Source organism: Urocitellus parryii, chromosome 5 (assembly GCF_045843805.1).
Source record: "Urocitellus parryii isolate mUroPar1 chromosome 5, mUroPar1.hap1, whole genome shotgun sequence".
Classification (NCBI taxonomy): Eukaryota; Metazoa; Chordata; class Mammalia; order Rodentia; family Sciuridae; genus Urocitellus; species Urocitellus parryii.
The window spans coordinates 42,072,478-42,074,647 of record NC_135535.1 but is presented as its reverse complement, the minus strand read 5'-3'; the positions used below and the strand labels follow the sequence as shown (position 1 = coordinate 42,074,647).

The 2,170-nt window shown below is 44.8% G+C and overlaps 1 protein-coding gene across 1 annotated transcript; it reads right to left on the bottom strand.

Annotated features, from left to right (window-relative positions):
• Positions 1-529: 529 nt before the first annotated feature.
• Positions 530-1,903, bottom strand: LOC144254980 (RNA-binding motif protein, X chromosome-like). The gene is given in 3 exon segments (XM_077799042.1): positions 530-634; positions 636-1,082; positions 1,084-1,903. Coding segments are annotated over 3 exon segments (1,245 nt in total). The 5' UTR covers positions 1,777-1,903.
• Positions 1,904-2,170: the final 267 nt, after the last annotated feature.

Here is a 2,170-nt window from a genome sequence, read left to right as displayed (position 1 = left end):
TGGCCAGCATTATCCATTTGGTTTTTTTTTTTTTGGGGGGGGGGAAGGGGGATTTACTGGGTGAATAGCACTTTCCTTACATAGATATCTGATCTCAGGTTTTGTATACTGAGAACATTGAGATTTCAGTTGGAAGACACCTGAAATCCTAAGAGTAGCATACCCCAACCACCCCCTATTAGCTAGCTTCTTTGTATAGGCAGAACGATTCATCTCTCAGTGGAGATCAATGGACATCTAGATGGCTAGATGTTTGTGGAAGATCTTAGAATTGCTTGCCTCATTTACTGGGTAAAACTGGATAGGAAGTGGCCTTTAGGGACACTTTAACTTGGAAAATACAACACTAGTACAACAAGTCTTACACACTTAACATTTGTTTGTTGAAAGCAACTCAAAATCAAATGAAATCAAACATGTTTTACTTTTTTTTTTTCCCTCACAAGAACATAAAAAATTAAGAAGGGGAACTTAACAGGAAATTTAAAAAAAGGTAACACAATTTTTCCTGTTAGTAGTCCTTGGGTAGTTATGACAGAATGGTTTCCACTCTTTGTTTCTTTGAACGGGGAATTTTGGTCCAAAGTTTTGTTTGTTTCTCGTATCTGCTTCTGCCTCCCCCTCTATCAGATCTGGCTTCCTCCACGGCCACCACCTCTTGGTGCTCCGCGGCTTGAACTGCTGTAGGAATCACGTGGAGGAGGGCACCCCCTTTCCATAGAAGGGGGAAGCCCTGGTTCTTGTCTGCCAACCCGATCACGACCACTTGAGTAGAGATCACTTCGGCTGCTTGAGTAACTGTCTCGACTTCCACCCTCTGCGCCGCGTGAGCTGCTGTGATCATCATAGCGACTGCTTCCACCGTAAGACGGCGGGGGCCCTGGTGTAGGTGGAGCACTACGTGAGTTACCATGACTCTCATATGAATCTCTGTAGGAACCTCCACTTGGATGATCTGAGTAGTCACGATCACGACCATATCCATCTCTATCACCATAGCCTCTTGATGGATAGTCATCACGTGAACTGGAATGACCATGATCACGGTAAGTATAATCTCTTGGAGGTGGTGCATAATCTCTTTGTGTCACGAGAACTTGGGTAATCTCTGCTTGAATAGCTGTCTTTAGTAGAATATCCATCATCTCTTGGGGACAAATAAACATCTCTAGGAGAGGGCAGGGGTTCCCTTCGAGGTGGGCCTCCATAACTCTCTCTTCCACGTGATACAGGAGCTCTTCCTCCCATTCCACTGCTGCTGCGAACTGGTCCTGAAGGCGCTGATCTTTTAGGAGGAGGACCCCCACTTCTTGGTGGTGGTCCTCTTTTTACTGGAAGAGGTCCCCTGGAAGAACTCATGTTAAAATGCATGGAATAACCACCATCATCCATGTGCCCTCCACGAGAGGGAGGTCCCCTAGTTCCTCCACTTCCTCCTCTTCCTCCTCTAAGACCTCTGGGAGGGCCTCTGCTTCTTGGAGGTGGAGGTGGGCCACGTCTACCACTTTCAAATGATGGTTTGGTAGCTTGTTCCACCTTGATGGCTTTTCCATCTAAGGACTTTCCATTCATGTCTCTGGCTGCATCCTTAGCATCTGCTGGACTTTCAAAGGTGACAAAGGCAAATCCTCTTGATTTGTTGGTTTCACGATCTTTCATCAAGAGCACTTCCACTATTCGTCCATATTTGCCAAATACTGCTTCAAGGGCTTTCTCATTTGTTTCCGTATTAAGCCCACCAATGAAGAGCTTTCCTGGACGATCTGCTTCAACCATTTTTCCCCCCTGGTGAATCGGAGGGGTGGCGACGGTCTCAGGCTCCTACGAGCTCGCCGAGTGGGCCTTCCAAACAGCTCAACACGACTGACAGCTGCTGGACCCAGGAACGGAACAGAGAAGCCGCTAGGACTACTGCGCAACGAAAACTGGGACTTGAATAAATATTTGAAAACCAAAAAAAAAAAAAAAAAAAGAAAAAAAGAAATTGTGCTCCATTTGTGTACAATGGATCAAAATGCATTCTACTGTCATGTATAACTAATTAAAATAAATTTAAAAAGAAAAAGGAAAAAAAGAGAATAACAAAAAGTAATATGCAGTGAAAATCTGGAGTTTAAACACTCAGCTCCTCAGAAGTGTGTCACTCTCTAGTTTGTAGGAGGAAAGGAGA